General features: G+C 34.4%; 3 protein-coding genes across 5 annotated transcripts; all 3 read left to right on the forward strand.

Annotated features, from left to right (window-relative positions):
- Positions 1 to 4,825: 4,825 nt before the first annotated feature.
- On the forward strand, positions 4,826 to 7,603 carry LOC110409467 (uncharacterized). 3 transcript variants are annotated; one of them, XM_021418820.2, is made up of 5 exons: positions 4,826 to 5,024; positions 5,975 to 6,182; positions 6,553 to 6,651; positions 6,787 to 6,938; positions 7,021 to 7,603. In XM_021418820.2, the coding sequence occupies exons 2-5, from the start codon at positions 6,012 to 6,014 to the stop codon at positions 7,406 to 7,408; spliced, it is 810 nt and encodes a 269-aa protein (XP_021274495.1). In that variant the 5' UTR covers positions 4,826 to 5,024; positions 5,975 to 6,011; the 3' UTR covers positions 7,409 to 7,603. The 3 variants fall into 3 exon arrangements, with proteins under 3 accessions (XP_021274495.1, XP_021274494.1, XP_089641935.1); XM_021418819.1 differs by having other exon boundaries at positions 4,827 to 5,024; positions 6,010 to 6,182; XM_089785809.1 differs by lacking the exon at positions 4,826 to 5,024 and having other exon boundaries at positions 5,058 to 6,182.
- A 523-nt stretch (positions 7,604 to 8,126) lies between these two features.
- Positions 8,127 to 10,262, forward strand: LOC110409427 (putative pentatricopeptide repeat-containing protein At5g59200, chloroplastic). The gene has a single exon (XM_021418767.1). The coding sequence runs from the start codon at positions 8,622 to 8,624 to the stop codon at positions 10,023 to 10,025; it is 1,404 nt and encodes a 467-aa protein (XP_021274442.2). The 5' UTR covers positions 8,127 to 8,621; the 3' UTR covers positions 10,026 to 10,262.
- Positions 10,263 to 16,178: 5,916 nt separating this feature from the next.
- LOC110408950 (uncharacterized) lies at positions 16,179 to 17,300 on the forward strand. Its single transcript, XM_021418111.1, has 2 exons — positions 16,179 to 16,436; positions 16,531 to 17,300. The coding sequence occupies exons 1-2, from the start codon at positions 16,429 to 16,431 to the stop codon at positions 17,114 to 17,116; spliced, it is 594 nt and encodes a 197-aa protein (XP_021273786.1). The 5' UTR covers positions 16,179 to 16,428; the 3' UTR covers positions 17,117 to 17,300.
- The last annotated feature ends 1,515 nt before the right edge of the window (positions 17,301 to 18,815 follow it).

Raw genomic sequence — 18,815 nt, forward strand, 5'->3', positions numbered from 1 at the left:
TGCAAAATGGCCTATGCTTGTGATGATGGAGCATGGAGCATTGACAGCTTGGTTCAAAGTTTTAATCGTCTTTTGAAGCCAAAGGCTAAGGTCATTAGCAGGTCTAATTTATCAGTTAAGTGGTTTTTGGTGTGCAGGAGTATTATATTAATTTCATGTGGCCTGCTTGGTCTGGTCTTGGGTTTATTCAAGTTTTTAAGGCTTATAATTTGCATAAGTTGAGTCTGTTTTCAAACTCTAATGATTTCAGGATGATAATTGTAGTTAGTTTTCGAGTAGTCTAGAAGTCTTTATATGTACCTTTGTGATCTTCATATTTCTCTAGGCTTTTGTTCAAATGAATTGTGAGTACTTCAGTTTATTTAGGCATGTGTGCTTAGGAAGATAGTTTATGCTTTTTTTCTTTTTTCTTCATCTTCTTCGCTCTTTATTGCTATGGCATTTTCATAACACAAAAATAGCCCTTTAAACTGCTAAATGCTAATTGTGCTGGTGCATGAATTTCTTGCACTCTTTTAATTCTCATTCTATTCGTAAACCATAAGGTTTAGTTCTGCCATTGCCACAGATCTAAAATTCTTTTCTAGCCTAAGCTCACCATCATAAATCCTAAGTAGCTAGGTTTTCCCAAATTTGTTCTACACTCATGCAAACTTTGGCTTGAAGGTATCAAATAGTATGTATGAGTCCATAAATCTGATGTTTGATTGCAAGATTGCAAACATGTGGGGGATTGAAGATATTAATAGATAATGAAAATCAAATTTTAAATTTACTAACATAAATTTAAACACGTTAATTTAGTTTTCTGATTTTGTTATATAAATCTTGTTTGGAAAAAAAAGATAAATTTATTTAAAAAATGTGTTTGATATCTGTATATATTGACCTTATCTAGTTTGGGATGAAGGCTATATTGATCTATTATAATTGGTTTTTATACTTGAATTACCAACAGCAAGGAGTCAAGTATATTTATTTTCTATAGGATAGGTGATATGTAGACATAAAAATGCAAAGAAAATCAAAATTAAATACTAAGAATATTTGAAATTGTGGTCTCTATTAGTTTAGGACTGATTTAAGCTTGAATGGATATTATTAAGTTGAAATCTTATGCCTCTTTCAAGTTAACAGTATATTTACCTTTGTCTTGAGTTTAAAATGCCAGGTAATCTAGCAATTTCTAGATCTGCTAGAAATTGCAGGTTTTGAGGGTTTAGTAAGGGTTTTATTTTAGTATTTTCCTTGTGTTATCAGTGCTTTCTTCATGTTTAGCAGTTTTTTTAGTCAAATTTGATAATTTCCTTTAGTGGTCTACATCTTTGTTAAAGTCCTTATGAGACTAGGAATAACAGAAGTCTTTATATACTTATATTTGATCTTTTTCTTGCAATAGAGAATGAGTTCATGAGATTTGAGCAGCTATTATGTTTCTTTTTGTTGGGGAGATAAGCCAAACCTTGAGCTCATAAGGAGCACACCAAAGTGACTCGTACATAGATGTTGGACACAATTTGAACCCAGAGGCCTAAGCTTATAGGTTCTTGGATCCTCCATGTATCTATGCTACCCTTACATCCCATTTTTTAAGTGAGGTGAGATTTTACTACATGTGAACCTCAACACTTTTTATGAGATTTTATCAGCTCTCATGTTTTCTCTGGACTTTTCATCTACCAAATTCTAACTGATCTGGCTTTAAAGAAACCATCAGATGTCAACCCTAACGCTAATTTATTGTTTACAGTCATAACATGGTAGCCAAAAATGGCTATCCATACCTTGGTTTTTTCATCATATGTTAAACCAGTACCAAAGTGCATTGCAGGCCCTAATTCTTTGCGTAATATACAGTTGGACCTCAATTAACTCTAGAACCTAGAAGTTAGCGTAAAACCCATCTTTTCATACCCTACAACAGCCTTTTTGGGATAGCTAAAATTTTCCATGACCAAAGGAAAGCAGGAATCCTGGATAACCTTCTGTAAAGAGTACCAAATCTGTGGAATAGCAGTGAAGCAACAGCAAGAAACAGATAGAAAATTAAATCATGAAATTGCAAATCATACCATCAAATTAATGATTTAACAATATGCAGAGTGATGATCTAATGTTACTTTATTTAAACCCCAACTTTGACAGAGAGCTTTGGTTAAGGCTTGTTGGTAAATTTTCGAGAGACAGTTGATTGTAATTCAGATAACATCAGTTATATGGGGAAAATATCTGAAGGAGGCTGAGGACTTTTTCCACACTCCTTGTCATTCCTTTCTTTCCAAATAAGGTAGACTGCATGACCAAGCAACCTCAAGAATGATTGCTAATGAGGTTTTATCTCTCGATGAAATTTTTTGTGAGCAAAACTTATAATCCCTGCCCCTAGTCTCTGCCTGTTCTTACTTCTTTACACATGTCTAGCAATTTTTTGCCTATAAAGATCAACCTGCTTAATGATTCGTAGGGAGTTATATGTGCACACTTTAATAGGCGTTTGTTCTTGTTTACTTAACCTAACAGAAGGCTTACATAACTAACTTGCCAGAAGAGAAAACCTCTATAGGTAGAGACAACACAATTCCTATATGCAATTTGCTTGGTAGAAAGCTTGGACAAAGAGGCTTTGGTACCTTATTAAGAACCAGTCAACCTGAAACCTAGAGATGTTAGGTGAGGTTTCAATAAGAAATTTTGGTGTCAATGCATTAAGGCTTCCCAAGCTTGTGTTCTAGTTGATGGTATCAGAACTTAGGTATTAGAAACGCTTTCTTTTTTCTTGTTTCTTTCCTTTGTACCTGTTGGTGTAAGTCTGCATGCATGCACTCTCTTGTATTCTGCATGTATCCCTACTGCCCCTTTTTAATGTTGATAATTGTTTTGTTTTCCTTTTCCTTTTTTATCTATATGGGCAAAACACTAAAAGGCACCAAGGGGGTGACAAATCATGTCCAGGGCTAACGAGTAAAATATATCAACCCAAGTTGATGATATGTATGTAAATTAGCTTTTTCAAGTTTTATATCTTCTATATGCCATAGATGTGTATGCTTTAGCTTGGACTGCGTTTGACTGCGTTTTTGTGGTTGTTGGTCACCAAAATTTTGTTGATAGGTATACTGATTCATCTAGTTAAAGGCTGTTGGAGGTCATATGCAGTTTGTTCTATACTTATGCTAACATTAGAATTGTATTCAATTGATAGTTGATTTAAATTTATATTAGCATTAGATTGATATTTTCTTCTGTAAGTCTTCATAGCATTTTTCGTTCTATCCTTGAAATTGTTTTATTATACTATTCATTTCCCATATATAGATATATTGAGTTGCTGCAAAGAGGAATGCTGTAATGCAAGATGCATATACCCTCTCTAATGGTTTATACTTGCAGATAATTCCAGTGATGGCCTGTTTTGCTTAATTATAATGTGTAGATAGATAGATATATTTTGAATTTCAATCATTGTGTTTGTTTCTCTTTAATTGAATGTTCGATATCCATATTTTGGCTTGCTTGCTAACTCTTAATGGTAGGACTGCTGTAGGACCATTACTCTTGATTGCATGATCTTTCCTTTTTTTTGGTCACAATTCATGTCACTTTAGAGTATTATATAGATTATCCAGTCAGGGATTTCATTTCCTATTGTTTCATTTTATACCACAATTTATTTTGTTTGCATTCTTGTTGGATAATGAAGTCATTTTCAATGGCATTATTGATCTTGCCTGCATGACAGAAGCTCTATACCTGGAATTACATGTTGAGTTTCATACTACCTTAATGTACTAGCAGATTATAAGTCTTCTTATTCCTACTAGTATTATAGAAACTAGAAGGGCATGCACTTCTAATTGACCCTTGATGTGAAGGTATGCACTTGTAATCTTAGTATGAAGTTTGACATTTCATATGTTTAGCGTTTGATTGTCTGCAACAGCAAGTAGTGCAAAGTGGAATTCAGTATATGGATTTTACCGTGTGTTGAATGCGTTAAATTGTGAAATTCATCAATCTTGTCATGGCTTAGTTCCTGGATTCAATATCCTAGAAGTGAGGTGGGGAATATCCATGAGCATGGAAATGCAATAACCAGGCTTAATGGCTGATTTTGCTACATCTGATATAACCTTAAACTGTTCTCTTTTCTGTGTTTTTTTTTGTCATTGTTTCAAGTCTTATGTCTAATTGAGATGGCAAGTGCATCTTGATTGGTCCAAATATAGTGTATTGCAACAGGTTCTATGTTTGTTTGTTTGTTTGTTGTTGTTCTTGTTCCCTTTTATGTTTGAGGGCTTGTCCGCACAGATCCTACAGACAATTGGAAGAAATAAACGTGGAATGAAGCCTTGGGGGTTTAACGGACACAAGCATAACACTTAATCCTGTCCAAATTGTTTGGCCGCATTAAACAAAGTCAAGTGGCAACATCGGGCTATCTTGTATTTTTCTTGAAAGACAGACTGCTTGTGCTTTACGTGGTGGACTGTATCTTGATTCTGCAATGATAGTATACAAAATTTCAATCTCACGTCATTTACTCCCTCTCTTACTCAGTTGTTACTCTCATTAATTTGACAGATGGGACATTGGAAATTGTTGTCCATCTGAACAAGGAAAAGAAAACAAAGCTACCAACTTCTAATCCATTTTGGCTACATTCATTCCTCTTATTTTTCTACATTTTTCCTTCCAACGTTTTCGCTAGTAAAAACCTTATTTAGACACGAACGTAAATAATGTAATCCTGCAATGTATGATTTCATTTTTATAAAACGGGTAAACTGAGTATACAAACATCACTCAAAAGTCATATGGTGTGGTAACGGCAGACTCGTAGGTTGGTCAGCTTCAGGGTAGTAGCATGGTGAAATAAAAACAAAACGACGGCGTTTTCTTCAGTGAGAAGTACAACAACCCCCGTGTAGCCAAACTCGGCTTGAATTGTCAATACAGTGACGTCGGGCAAAAGCTTTTGCGATCAACTGATACGACAAGAACAACCGACGAACAGATACTCTAAGGTGCTCTTCTCTCTCCCTCTTTGCTATGAAACATCATTTGCTTATTCTTCTTTTTGTAGTGTAAACCTTATGCATTATTATTGAAAACCAAGCATTTCTGATCTGGGAATGACTTACAATCTTCTATCCTATCCCACCTTCAACTGGTTTTTTTATGTTGATGGAAAAACGGAGTTAGCATAACAGAAAATTGCTATGTTTCTTGGAAGCCCAGGGGTTGGTTTGGTGGGAAAATGTGGGCATAACTCTAAAATTTTAATCTTCGAGGATTTTTCATTAATTGGGATTAACACGGGAGGAACTTTAATGTAACACTTAAAAATGTGTTCTTTTAGTGACAATATGTTGCTTTGATTTTGGGCTGCATTCCCATTTTATTGTGGGACTTTTTTTTTTTTTTTTTCTAATTGTAGGATTATTTGTGAGTTTTCTGATCTAGAAAATCGGAAGCAATTATGAGCTTTGGCTATAGTCTTTCGCTGAATCAAACCTGATAGAACATTGTGTAGTATGAAACTTGTATATATTGCGTTGTATTATTTCTAATCAGATCTTGATTATTGTCTGAGTTATATACCTTGTTGAAATATTTATCTTTGATTTCAGAATGTTTGTGGTTGATGTCGATCAAGAGTAATATAGGTTGCTTAGGTAGAAAAACAAATGGTTTGAAGAAGAGAGTTAGAAACGGATCTAAACAAAAACGTTATCTAGTCTTAATGTGGTTGTGATAGAGCTATAAGCAACCTAGCCTTGCTGGACAATATTGTGAAATTTTGCATTCTTCCGGTTTAGATGTGAACATAGTAATCAACTGCTTATTTCTCACTATTACTGTAACTATATTTCAAGCAAATGAAGGATCCTTGCGTCCATAAAATGCTGGTATGCAAGTGAGATGATTTCCCATTTCTTAATCCTACCTTGTGATTCACTTGCAAACTCTTCAGCTCTTCTTGCACATGCATATATTGACTTATAACAGAGATGCATGATAGTCGAGGACCCCTGCCTGGAGTGTCAGGACCACCGCTAAATCCCCCATCCAGTCCTTTTGGAAATGCATTTTATGGAGCTGGTTCTGGGCTCATTCGAGGAGGATTAGGGGCATATGGAGGGAAACTTTTTGGGTCAGGCTCTGATTACGTGCAAAGCAATGTAAGTTATAAGTTATTGCAACATCAACATGATGCAAAAGTAACCTCTTGATATTATGCATGGCAGTTAACCAATCTCTCAAAAATCTTTCTTGTGCCCCACTTTAGTAAATGCATTACTGAGTCCAGGGTTTTCTTTCCTGCAAGGGGAACAAAACTGCATTTATCTTACAATTTCCATTTTAAAGCCTAATGGTGCCACTTTAGCTGTTCTGATAGCTCGGTGGTTCCATGAGGTAAAGATAACCTCCTGATCAGTGGGTCCATTCCCTTTTAACCATTTTGGTAGATGAATTTGTACATGAAAATTATGTATATTTTGTGATTAAGAATTCAACAGTTTGAATTTGCAATTGGTTTTCATTTGACAGATAAGCAAGTACTTCTCTGATCCTCAATATTACTTCCAAGTGAATGACCATTATGTCAGGAATAAACTGAAGATTATTCTGCTTCCTTTTCTACACAGAGTAAGCACAAACTTCTAATAGTGGCTTAAGTACCTCAACCCTTTCTTCCATTGACAACGAAACTACATATATATATATATATATATATATATATATATGACAAAGATTGCTTTATTTATATCTTTGCCTGTTTAGGGTCACTGGACAAGAATTACAGAGCCAGTCGGAGGCAAGCTATCCTATAAAGCCCCTGTTAATGACATAAATGCCCCTGATTTATACATTCCATTTATGGCATTTGCTACCTACTTGGTTCTTGCCGGCATCTCATTAGGTCTTTCAGGAAAGTAAGTTTGGGCCGTTTGAATGCTTTTAAAGTCTCACAGTTTATCATTATATAACAATCTTCAATTCTCTAATTCATGCCAGGTTTAGTCCAGAGGCCTTGAATTGGCAGTTTGTTAAAGGAATGTTGGGCTGGTTTCTCCAAGTGATGCTGCTGAAGATATCACTGCTTTCACTAGGGGGAGGAGAGTCCCCATTGCTTGACATGATAGCCTATGCTGGATATTCTTTCACTGGGATGTGCGTCGCCGTGGTGGCAAGGATCACTTTAAGCTATGCATATTACTTTATAGTTCTGTGGATATGTTTGTGCATGGGCACCTTCTTGGTGAAGACAATGAAAAGAACTCTGTTTGCAGAGATTAGAAGTTATGATTCAAGCAGGCACCATTATCTCTTGCTCTCCATTGCCCTTGCTCAGTTTCCTTTAATCTTCTGGCTCAGCAACACTACTGGGAATTGGTTTTTCTGAAGCAACTCATTGAGGTTGTTCACGCATGCTTTGATGGTTCCCGCTGCTCATAGCATTTTATTCTGTCAACAACAAACCTTTTACTTGATTCTAGCAATTAAATTCTTTTATATAAGACAGCAGGATAATTCTTTGTAACCCAAAATTAGTTTTTCCTTGTTTAATCCAATCTGCTGCACTAATCATTTGACTTAATTGTGTTGTGCACTTGAACTTTTGATTTCGTATCCACTTCCTTTTCCTGTTTCATTAAGTTCCTGCAAAAACCCATTACTTAAAAATAGTAGAGATGTCCATTACTTCATTCTCTTCACTACTAAAATGCAGTGGACATCTCCAGGACTTCATCTCAGGGTGACTAATGTATATTAAAATTAATGTATATAACTGAATCTTAAATTTTGTGGAAAGATAATGAAAATGACAGATAAATTTTGATCCTCAATTTGTCTAAAAGTATAAAATTAGTGGATATCTTCACTAAAAAAGTAATAAAGAGGATTTCTTTCTTAAAAAGAAAAAGCAAAAGATATGCAAAACCACTGGAACCTAAAATTACTTAACTGTCTTTAAAGGAAAATTTAGAGAGTTAAAGCATTTATAGGATAGGAAAAGATCAAGTTCAATTAGCTTTTGTATGAGCAAACGAAACAAGAAGCAGGCTATGTTATAAAGACAATACATATTGTTACAGTAGTAAGAGTTGATAGGACAAGCAATGAGTTCCTCCACTCTAGCCGCTGTAGGAAACTTTACTTGCCCGCCAAATTCAAATCCATATTCCTTCAACTCCACTCTACAAAGAAAACAATTCATTTCTCTCTTAAAAAATTGCAAACACATCAACCAAATCCTACCAATACATGCCAAAATCATTAGAACCGGCCATGACCAAGACCCTTTTATCGTCTTCGAGCTTCTTCGTCTTAGCTCCACCTTCCACTCCATTAACTATGCCTCCAAGATTTTTCAACAAATACATAACCCAAATGTGTTCCTCTACACTGCTCTCATTGATGGGTTTGTTTTGGCTGGTTTTTACTCCGATGGCATTCGCCTTTATTTTCAAATGATTAATCGATTTATCGTGCCGGATAAGTATGTGATCCCCTCTGTTTTGAAAGCTTGTGGGTCTCATTTGGCCTTGTGAGAAGGAAAAGAAATTCATTGCCAAGCTTTGAAACTTGGGTTAAGCTCGAATAGATTGATAACCATGAAGCTGTTGGAACTCTATGGGAAGTGTGGGGAATTTGATGATGCAAGGAAAGTGTTCGATGAAATGGTGGAAAGAGATGTTGTCGCGTCAACAATCATGATTAATTGTTATCTTGATCATGGACTGGTTGAGCAGGCAATTGAGGTTTTCGATCGGGTACGGATTAAGGATACAGTTTGCTGGACTGCGATGATTGACGGGTTGGTCAGGAATGGGAAGATGAATAGGGCTTTGGAGATGTTCAGGGAAATGCAAAAGGAGAATGTGAGGCCTAATGAAATCACTATTGTTTGTGTTTTGTCTGCTTGTTCACATTTGGGAGCGTTAGAGCTTGGAAGATGGGTTCATTCTTACATGGGGAAAGAGCATGGGATGGTGCTTAATCATTTTGTGGGGGGAGCATTGATCAATATGTATTCGAGGTGTGGTGATATTGATGAGGCGGAACGAATTTTTGCAATAATGAAAGAGAGAAATGTGATTACGTACAATTTGATGATTTCAGGGCTTGCTTTGCACGGGAAGAGTATTGAAGCTATTGAGATTTTTACAGGAATGATTAAGAAAGGGCTTTTGCCAACTAGTGTTACCTTTGTTGCTGTTCTGAATGCTTGTAGTCATGGAGGTTTGGTCGATTTGGGGTTTGAGATTTTCCTCTCTATGACTAGAGTTTATGGGATTCAGCCACAGGTTGAGCACTATGGATGTATTGTTGACCTTCTTGGTCGTGTAGGTCGCCTTAAAGAGGCTTTTCAATTTATTAGAAGTATGGAAGTTGCTCCAGATAATGTCATGTTGGTGGCTTTTCTAAGTGCTTGCAAAATCCATGGAAACCTTGAATTAGGAGAGCAAGTTGCGAGAATCTTAATAAACCATGGAGTTGTAGATTCTGGGACTTACATTCTGCTATCAAATTTTTATGCTTCATCAGGGAAATGGAAAGAAGCGGCTCAAATCAGGGCAAAGATGAAGAAGGAAGGAATACAAAAAGAACCAGGTTGTAGTTCCATTGAAGTGAATAATGAAATCCATGAGTTTCTTCTGGGAGACCTAAGGCACCCTCAAAAGGGAAAAATCTATGACAAGTTAGTGGAATTGAACCAAATATTAAGAGAAGCTGGATATACTCCGGCAGCAGAGGTTGTTCTGCATGATATTGAAAACTGGGAGAAAGAGCAGGCTTTAGCAATACATAGCGAGAGGCTTGCAATATGCTATGGTCTAATCTCTACTAAACCATTTACCACAATAAGGGTTGTGAAGAACTTAAGGGTTTGTGATGATTGCCACTCAATGATCAAGCTCATTGCTAAGATTACTAGGAGGAAAATTGTGGTGAGGGATCGCAAAAGATTCCACCACTTTGAGGATGGGAATTGTTCTTGTGGAGATTACTGGTGATTAAAAATGAAAAAGAAAAATATCTGGCTGTGATTAGTCAAAAGAAGACCTCAGCATGAGGATTGAGTAAAGCTTCAGTTTGTTCACCATTACTTATAAAATTTGTGTCTTGACTATAGCTTGTACAGGTAGACTGATTAAGCAACGTCTGTATTTGTTCAACAAGTGTTACTCCAAGGGGTTCGATGTTCATTATCAATAATAAGAAAAAAAAGAAGAAAAAGTTATGCAACAACTATGAATATATGATCATTTTCCACTCTCACTGTTGGATATGAGTATGAATTTCGTTGTTGTTTTACGATGTCACAACAAGAATGCATCACCCATTGGAAGATCTTGTTAAGAGGGATCCACCACTAATTAATCAGAACCGTAAGATAACATAATCTTTTTGCCTGAAACGGGGAACTCCCTCTGACACTGATGCTAATATACGTACAAGAGGGGTGCAACTGTCGTTTTCAAGTTTTCTAAAGTAAGAGGTGAGCCAAAGTTAATTAATTGAATTAATTGATCAAATTCAGCTAATTTGGATATGTTAACTTAGTTAAATTAATTAAGTCGGTTAAAAAATTTAGTTAAATCGATTAAGTTGGGTCAATTTTGTTAAAAGATTTTAAAATCTGCTAATTGACTTAATGGATATTGAATTTAACATATTTTAAAAGTTTTTGTTTTTACATGTATGTATTCACACAATTTTTCATACTTATATATGAATAAAGGATTTAAATTTGATCGTCAAGACATCAAACAACAAAAAATGAAATAAGAGTAGTAACTTACGTAATCTCATTAATATTTTATTTTTTTATTTCAAAATTTATATATATATATATATATAATACATGGCTATATTACAAATTTCCAATGCAAAAATAATCAATTTACATAATAAATCTTTCTTTAGACATGAATATCGTTGATATAATCATATAAGACATCTATATAAAATTAAGTATAATGCAAAATATAACGATAACTGTATGAAAATTTAAATTATTAACAAAATAATATAACTTATTATATTAACTTATTAATATAGTAATTTAATTTAATATAGTTTAGCACTAGGGGCATTAGTGAGCATGACTTGACGGCATTAAGATTTGGAGGTATAGTTGCCTCGAAGGGTCCATTTCCAAATGAGGTTTCATTTTCACTCTACCATCTTTTCTTCAGCCATTCTTTTTCTCTTTACCTCACGACTGTTTCTTTTTTTCCTTTCTTCACTCATCACTATTTACTGTCGTCTTCCTTTTTCCATTGCTGCTCCTTCTTTCATTCTCACGAGCTTCACATTTGGTCCAGCTCCTCTCTCTCATGAATTTTCTTGATTGCCTTCAAGAAATTGCTGCTTTCCAAGGCAAAATCATACTCTAATCACCATCCTATTTTTGTTTATTTTTTATTTAATTTTAATTTTTAGAGCTTTTTCTATTATTTTCCATGAAATGTGTGTACAGAAAAGGAAATTTAGGATTCTATAATTCTTTTAATTCAAGGGTTCAAATTCAATCTCATATCTTACTTTTCTGCTATGGTTGTTGGGTTTTATGAGGAAATTGGTTTTATGTGATTAAGCACAGTAAGGAAATTAATTTAAGATTCTATATTAGAATGGCATCCTAATAAAAAATAATGAAGTAAACAAGCATGTGGATCCTGCTTGTCTCAAACTAAGCACAATTATGAGCATGCATTTTGATTTGCATGCCTGTAACTTTCTTCCTTTCCTAGTTAATTTATTTATGTTCCATTTAATCATATCATGGAAAATAGTAGCAATGGTGAGTTTAAAGAATATTCATTCATGTCAATCGTTTTATAATAATTTACTTAATATTCATCCGTAAAAAACAATGCTTTTGTTTGAAAATAATTTAACATAATCAAGTTTTAATGTTTGTTATTCACGTTAATGTTAAGGTGATGGAAATGGATCAATCAATTTAAAATTGTATAAATTTGAGTGATGATGTGAGAATTTTGAATGAGGATGAAACTCCCTTCTAATCCTACGTATCTGAATTCGAACAATTGAGTAAAAGGGCTAAAAAAGAAATTTCAAAGGTTTGAAATTATTTTACTAAATAGGCAAAAAGCAAGATAGAGTAGAAAGGCAACTTGTAATGGTTGGAATACAGAGTATAAGGTTGGCCCTAAAGTTGGTGGTTCTAGTTATGGCACTTAACATTTGCGTCGTCATATTGAACCTTGTAAATTCATTTCATATCTTAATCCACATCAAATGTTTATGAATCATGAAAGGAAAGTAAAAGCTAGAAAATTTGATCTTAGAATTTCACATGACATACTTGTTGAAGCTATAATTAAACATGACTTGCCTTATACTTTTGTTGAATATGATAAAAATATAGCTTGGGCTAAGTATGAAAATTTAGATGTAGTGATGCATTTTAGAAACATTATTGTATTTGATGTCTAGAGGATTCATTTGAGAGAGAAAGAGAAACTTAAACAAGGTATGGCCAAGGTAACTAATAGAATTTGTTTAACTTTTGATGTATGGATAGCATTTACATCTAAGCACTATATTTGTTTGACTACTCACTTTGACAATAAAAATTGAAAGTTATGTAATAAGTTACTTAACTTTTGTTATATGTCTCCTTCACACATTGAAATTGAATTAGCTGCCACTATGTTTGATTGTTTGAAAGAATAGGGAATAGATAAAAATGTTTTCTCTCTTACTTTAGATAATGCTTCTATTAATGATAATATGCAAGCTATCTTGAAAGGCCATCTTCATTTGCAAAATATCTTGATTTGTGATAGTGAATTCTTTCATACATGTTGTTGTGTTCATATATTAAATCTTATTGCTCAAGAGGACTTGAAAATAGTCAATGAAGCATTATTTAAAATTAGAAAGAGTGTGAAATATGTAAAAGCATTGAATGGGAACATGAAAAAGTTTCAAGAATGTGTTCAATAAGTTGGCATTGATGTAGGTGTTGAGTTACATTTAGATGTGTCAACTAGATGGAATTCAAAATATTTGATGCTTGAAAATGCAATCAAATATCAAAAAGCTTTTACCAGCATTTAATTTGTTGATAGAATTTATAATTATATTCCATCCGATGAGGAATGGAGGAGAGCAATGGTAATTTGTGAATTCTTAAAGCCTTTTTATGAGGCCACAAACTTGATATCGGGTTCATCTTATCCAACTTTTAACTTGTATTTCATGCAAGTTTGAAAAATTGAATTTATTTTAAATAAGAATTTGCATAATGAAGATACGGCTATCAAGGATATGTATTAAAAGATGAAAAATGAAATATGACATGTATTGTAAGGATTATAGTGTTGTACTTGCATTTGGAGCTATTCTTGACCTAAGGATGAAGCTTGATTTCTTAAAATTCTACTATTCTAAGATTGATGTTTCTACTTGTCATGGAAAGCTAGAAAATGTGAAGACATAGTTATACAAGCTCTTTGAAGACTATGCAAGCAACACTTATGCATCAAGTATTTTTTCTCACTTATTGAGTAATTTGCCTGAGCAAGTCAAAGAGGAAACTAAACCCAAGCGATCAAAGATCATTAGTGTAAGTTTTGTGTTTTGCTAACATTTTATTACATGAGAATTTATTTTACTTTTTTTTTTGTCTATGTATTTTAAAATTGTAAGAGTTCAAAATATTTCAAAGTGAAACAATTTATACTATTGAAAAGTCTGAGTTTGATGTTTATTTAAATAAGTCAAAGCTTGATTATGAAGTTTTTGAAGACTTGAATGTACTTAATTATTAGAAAGACAATACTAAGCACTTTCCTGATCCTTCTATTATGGCACAAGATGTATTGAGCATTCAGATTACTACAATAGCATCAAATTCTGATTTTAGTACTGGTGGTTATGTCTTCACAAAGTTTAAAAGTTCGTTCTATCATGAAAATGTTCAAATGCGTGCACGAAAAATTGGTTGCATAGCTTTTCTTTAGCTATCGATGGTACTATTTATTTTATATATTTTAATATCTTTAATCTTTACTTGTCAAATTAATAATTTTAATTAAGATTGAAACTCATTATCTCTTTTTCATTTATGACAATGAATATTAAATGATAATGATTCAAGCTTTAAGACATCATTACTGTTTAAACAAGATTCAAATGTTTTGCTTGAGGATGAAGACATAAATGGGTCTTGAAATTTCTATTTATTTGATTATATACTTATGTTGATGTTTAGTGCAATTTATTTATTTGTAACATATTCTTATTATTTAATTTATAGATTAAATTATAAAACAATTTATGACAATAAATATTTGATGTTTTTATTTATAACATGCTTTTATTATTCAAAAAAAGAAATAGGTTGGTCTAGCTCTACTCATGAGTTGGTAAGTGGAGGACTAAATTAGGCTTTTGACAATCCATTTAAAAATTGGATTGGCAAGACCTAATTTTTATTTTTCCAACCTATAGTGTTTTAGGCCGAACTAAATCGAGTCAGTCCATTTTGACAAGTCTAATTGCTAACGAATAAAGTTGAAAGCTTTTCCTTTGTTGGAAAGTTTTCGTGGGATGAAGGCATCCAAAATGTTCTTATATTTCTAAAATATGACTTTCAACTAGTGAAGTGTAGTTTTTGGGGAAGATTTCCCACGAAAACCGTAACAATTTTGTCTGTTTGAATACTCTGTGATTGTTTCCTCTGGATCTCCTGGGTGATGTGCCTATATCCCCTTGTACTACTGCCATCAAGTTGTGATAATTGTTTTCTAGATATTACTCTCTTGTGTAATTTATTTGTATTTTGATTTTGATACTAAATACATTTTTTCTTGAAAATTATAACAAATTTTAATTACTTTCCAAAATTCCATCATTGTTGATGTAACCATCACGACTTATGTCATAATCCAAATATAGCAAACTTATCAAACACCTTTTTTTTTTTTTACGCTTCAAGTTTCTAATTTTCCACCTGATTTTCCCCTTTTCCTTACAAACCGAAACTTCCCACTTTTTGCAGATGCATCATTCTTGGGTAACAAACAATGACCATAATTTGGTGCACAATTAGTATTTGGTGCTTAATTAGTGAAAAAGGATGAACTAACTACGTAATGTGATCTCGTTTGTTTGAGTACAATGGAAAATATTGAGAATAAAATGCTTTAGTTTCAATTATTAGTATATCATCTGATGTAATGCAGACGTATATCTTTCAAGTTTACCTAAAGCTACAATTGTTGTGTCATTGAAACATACTTTCCATTTTAATAATATAAATATAAATATAAATATGATGAACACTTATTTTTAGGACTCGGCAACGGTTGGTTGGAACCGCCCAACCGACCGCAACCGTCAGTTATTGTAACCGACGGTTGTTTTTGTAACTGTCGGTTGTGCCGATCGGTCTCGTCGGCTGATCGGCTCGATCGTCGGGAGGAATTCTTTCCCCCCGAACCGATCGAAAAAACCAAACCTTTTCTTTTGGGCAAGGTCACCCATAGGTAATCTTTCAAGTTTACCTAAAGCTACAATTGTTGTGTCATTGAAACATACTTTCCATTTTAATAATATAAATGTAAATATAAATATGATGAACACTTGTTTTGATCCTGATTTTTTAAAAAGAAAGTACATATAGGAAACTGGAAATGTTTATTTCATATAAAAACTTCCAGTTTGATTATAAGATAAAAATGACTTGAATTCAGTTCAGCTGCTAACTGATATATTTACTGATAATCATCACCACATTATCATGGACCCAAACCGTATGAGGTAATTTGCAGGTACCCAAAACTGCCAAATTCCAGCAGAAAAAGTTGCAAATAATTTAATCTTTTGTAGTATAAGAAAACATCTGCACGACTCAACAACCAGTCCGTATGTATGGATGGATGGCAGCTCTGATTTTCGGTTTGCATTTGACTTCATGCTGCCTAGTTGCAACAAGTAAAGCAGGGATTTAACTAGTTTTTCTTTTATGACAACATTTTTGGATACCCAAAATTAGGACGAATGGACCACATGACCTTACTTGCAGAAGCAACGACACTGGGGCATTACTGTCATTCCACCCTGTCTTCATGTCCTAATCTATTTATCTTAGAAGACATTGATTTGATCCTTTCTCAAAAGTTGAAACAAACTCCCAGCTATTTCCCGTGTCAAAGCGACTTTCCAACTTTCTTGCCACAATTTCCCCTACCCACCCCAAAACGCCAAAGGCAATATAAACGCAAAGCATCTCCCTTGTCCCTCTGTATCTCTTCCCTAGGGGACTGTACGTCTCAACCCCACAAGCAATTAAAGTAAGGAAGCTGGCGACCTTTCCCCTTCTCTTCCAGGAAACATAAGACCCTTCAAGCAATACGATCAAATTTCCAAGATTCAATAATGGATGAGTAAAATTTCCTTTTCTCTTTTTTTTGTTCCTTTCTTTCATTAAAAACATTCAATTTTTTAAAGATGTCTAAGTGTAATTCATCTGTTTCTCAGATCTGGGGAGTACCCGAAGGAATATTACACCAGCAATGGCAACCCCAGAAGACTGACCTCCACATCCTCTTCTTCTTCATCAACAACAAGCGTTCACGTCACAGCCTTGGACGGCCTTGTCAACGTTAACTCCCTCTTCACCATCGCCGTCTTCGTGGGCCTTTCTTTAACTACCCCAGGCCAACATAGCCTCGAGAATCGAGCCCCCTGCGATGCCGACATCGACGTAGCTAAAAAGCTCTTAGTCTTCGAGGTTGTCTCCTTCAGTTTCTTTCTTTTCTCGTCCCTGGTAGCTCAGGGTTTAAAACTCGCCATCAACTTGTTGAACAGTAAAGATGTTGATGAAGCTTTCAGGGCCCACATTAACCTTAAAGTTTTGAGGTTTGGGATGATGGGTTCCGCTGTGGGGTCCGTTATGGGATGCTTGTTCTTGATGCTTTCAATGGTGAATGTGATCGAGATCCGGTTAGGGATGTTGTCTTGTGGGAGTAAGTCTGCGGTTCATGCGGTGACGGCTTTAGTCATTCTGGTTTCATCTGCTCTCTTGGTTTACATTTCCACTGCTGTTTATGCTTTCTTGCATTGAATAATGAAAATTGGCGGCTATAAACTTCAGTATTAGTCTCGGTAACAGTATTGTAAATTAAGTTGTGGGTTGCCATTGTCCTTTTCTTTTTGGTTGAGTTGAGGAAATATGTTGGCCTAAATTGAGAATTTAAGTATTCAATACGTTTAACTTGAATCTATCATTAGTGTATTATTGTTCCTAATGTGGCTAATTTTGTAGCAGTGGTGCAAATTAGTTTTAGTGGGTTGGGTAATCCGTTGGTTAAGATTTGGTGGTCATATACACCTTTGGATGATTAGCTAGCTAGATAACTATAGCGGTTTAGTTGTTTCTTTCACGGACAGCATTTGGCAATTAGTATGAATTGCTTGATGTCCTGGTTTTGGTAGACTTGATAACTGTTTTCTCTGGGCAGAAGTATTTGATCAGAATCCTGGGCTACAAAGTAGTTGAAACCTTTGACTGCGATTATTTGAGGAACTCAACTTTGCTGCATAATAATTCGTGAATAGATGTTGGAGTGTATTGGGGAATGGTACCGTAGCTATTTCTGATTTATGCATCTGTGCCTCCTTTCCAGGCTTTGCTGAATAAGAGCTTAGTAACTCTGGAAAGACTGCTTCCAATGGTATAAAAATTTTGAGGAAATTGTTAACCTTAGGTAGCATACTTGGGTGCTAATTGCTTAAATTGTCAGCTTTGGGATTAAATATAACTAGTCGGTATATAGCACCAAGGCAAGTAGCTCAAATAGTTATTATATCATCAATCAGGACAGATTTATTGCTTTTTCTTTCTTTCTTTTCAGAAGTGTAATTTTTCATTTTATCTAGTCATTTAGAATTACATATCTAAGCATATGTGAAAATGCAACTACAATGCCTGTTAATTATTGTAGTTTGCAAATTCTTCTTTGGAATTGAGACTTCTAGAACCTTTTTAGTCATCTAGTTTTAGAGAACCCTATTTAAGAGGTATCATCTTTTCCCCAAAATTATATGCCATGTCATGATTTGTTGGTTTGGCTTGAGGGATACTTTTCTAGGGTGCTGCTTTTTGCTAAAGCTTGCAGATATACTGTAGGTTAAGGAAATTAATTAGTCAATAGGTCTTATCACAAATGTTGACAAAGTCTGTACCTTATATTTCTAGTTTTCATTAGCGCTATACAAGAATTACATCTCATTATGGATTTTTTTTGGGTGTGTCCTGTTCAGAATTTATTTTGAAGCACTTTATAAAGAAGAGGAAAAAATAAAAAACCAACTACATGCGTGATTGGTTTCTTTCTGTAGGGTCCATATTCCAGACATATCCTTTTAAGGTGGTTAGCTACCAGTTGGCTACCACAATTGTGTTCATTGTTTTGAAAATTACAGGAATTTAATCACAATGTTGTAGCCCCCCTGCCCCCTGAAATCACTGAATGATGGTTTTTGTTTAGTAAAATGATCCCTTGTAAGGAATGATTTTCTTGCCTTATCAACTAGAAGAGCTGCAAATTGCAATGTAGAAGGCTTTCTTATGATTTATTCCTGACTTTGGTATATCCACCATAATTTGTGCGGTTTATGATGACTGATGAGGTTGACTTTTGGGGATGGACATGTTAATCCATATTCCATGACATGAGGGCTGAAGTAGCGCTCAAGTCATATGTCAACATCATTCTTCTTTCTCTTCTGAGCAAAAAAAAAAAAAAAATGGATGGGGGGTC

The sequence above is a fragment of the Theobroma umbraticum genome, unplaced genomic scaffold, assembly GCF_002168275.2.
Source record: "Theobroma umbraticum cultivar Fairchild unplaced genomic scaffold, ASM216827v3 scaffold_44.0, whole genome shotgun sequence".
Lineage (NCBI taxonomy): Eukaryota > Viridiplantae > Streptophyta > Magnoliopsida > Malvales > Malvaceae > Theobroma > Theobroma umbraticum.

Excerpts from the sequence above, each read along its gene's own strand:
- LOC110409467 (XM_021418820.2), top strand. The coding sequence starts at position 6,012 with ATGCATGATAGTCGAGGACCCCTGCCTGGAGTGTCAGGACCACCGCTA. Across the intron at positions 6,652-6,786 it reads TGCTTCCTTTTCTACACAGA|GGTCACTGGACAAGAATTAC; the intron begins GTAAGCACAAAC and ends TTGCCTGTTTAG. Across the intron at positions 6,939-7,020 it reads TCATTAGGTCTTTCAGGAAA|GTTTAGTCCAGAGGCCTTGA; the intron begins GTAAGTTTGGGC and ends AATTCATGCCAG.
- LOC110409427 (XM_021418767.1), top strand. The coding sequence starts at position 8,622 with ATGAAGCTGTTGGAACTCTATGGGAAGTGTGGGGAATTTGATGATGCA.